This window comes from Pygoscelis adeliae, unplaced genomic scaffold, assembly GCF_000699105.1.
Source record: "Pygoscelis adeliae isolate BGI_AS28 unplaced genomic scaffold, ASM69910v1 Scaffold314, whole genome shotgun sequence".
In the NCBI taxonomy this organism is placed as follows: Eukaryota; Metazoa; Chordata; class Aves; order Sphenisciformes; family Spheniscidae; genus Pygoscelis; species Pygoscelis adeliae.
The window spans coordinates 2170004-2170368 of record NW_008824668.1 but is presented as its reverse complement, the minus strand read 5'-3'; the positions used below and the strand labels follow the sequence as shown (position 1 = coordinate 2170368).

Here is a 365-nt window from a genome sequence, read left to right as displayed (position 1 = left end):
GTTCCCGGGTTTCGAGTACCTCATCCTGGACTCGCTAGCTCTGGGCAACATGTTCTTCCACAGCGACGAGAAGTGAGTGCCCGGAGGGACGGGGCGCAGCTGTCCCTGTGGGGCTGGCCAAGGAGGGGCGGGTTGGACATGTCACACCATGCCATCCCTGCACTCTCATTTGTGTTTGCCCAGCTCACTCATGCTTTAAAAGCGTCTTTTTATTTGCATAATTTCAGATAGCAATCTTACTATTGAGCAAAGTCCACAAGCCAACATCCTTTTTTTTTTGAGCACTGGGTGCTCGAGTCCCACCCACACTGCAGCACACGCACTGGGTGGCTGCAGGCTCCTTCTTCCCCCTCCGTGTTTGTGGG

The 365-nt window shown here is 54.5% G+C and overlaps 1 protein-coding gene across 1 annotated transcript in view; it reads left to right on the top strand.

Moving 5' to 3' along the window:
- Positions 1–6: 6 nt before the first annotated feature.
- Positions 7–365, top strand: part of ABHD12B (abhydrolase domain containing 12B) — a 2421-nt gene continuing 2062 nt past the window's right edge. Inside the window, exon 1 of the mRNA XM_009322927.1 lies at positions 7–72. Coding sequence (XP_009321202.1) covers positions 50–72 — 23 coding nt within the window. The 5' untranslated portion in view covers positions 7–49. The remainder of the gene's footprint in view (positions 73–365) is intronic.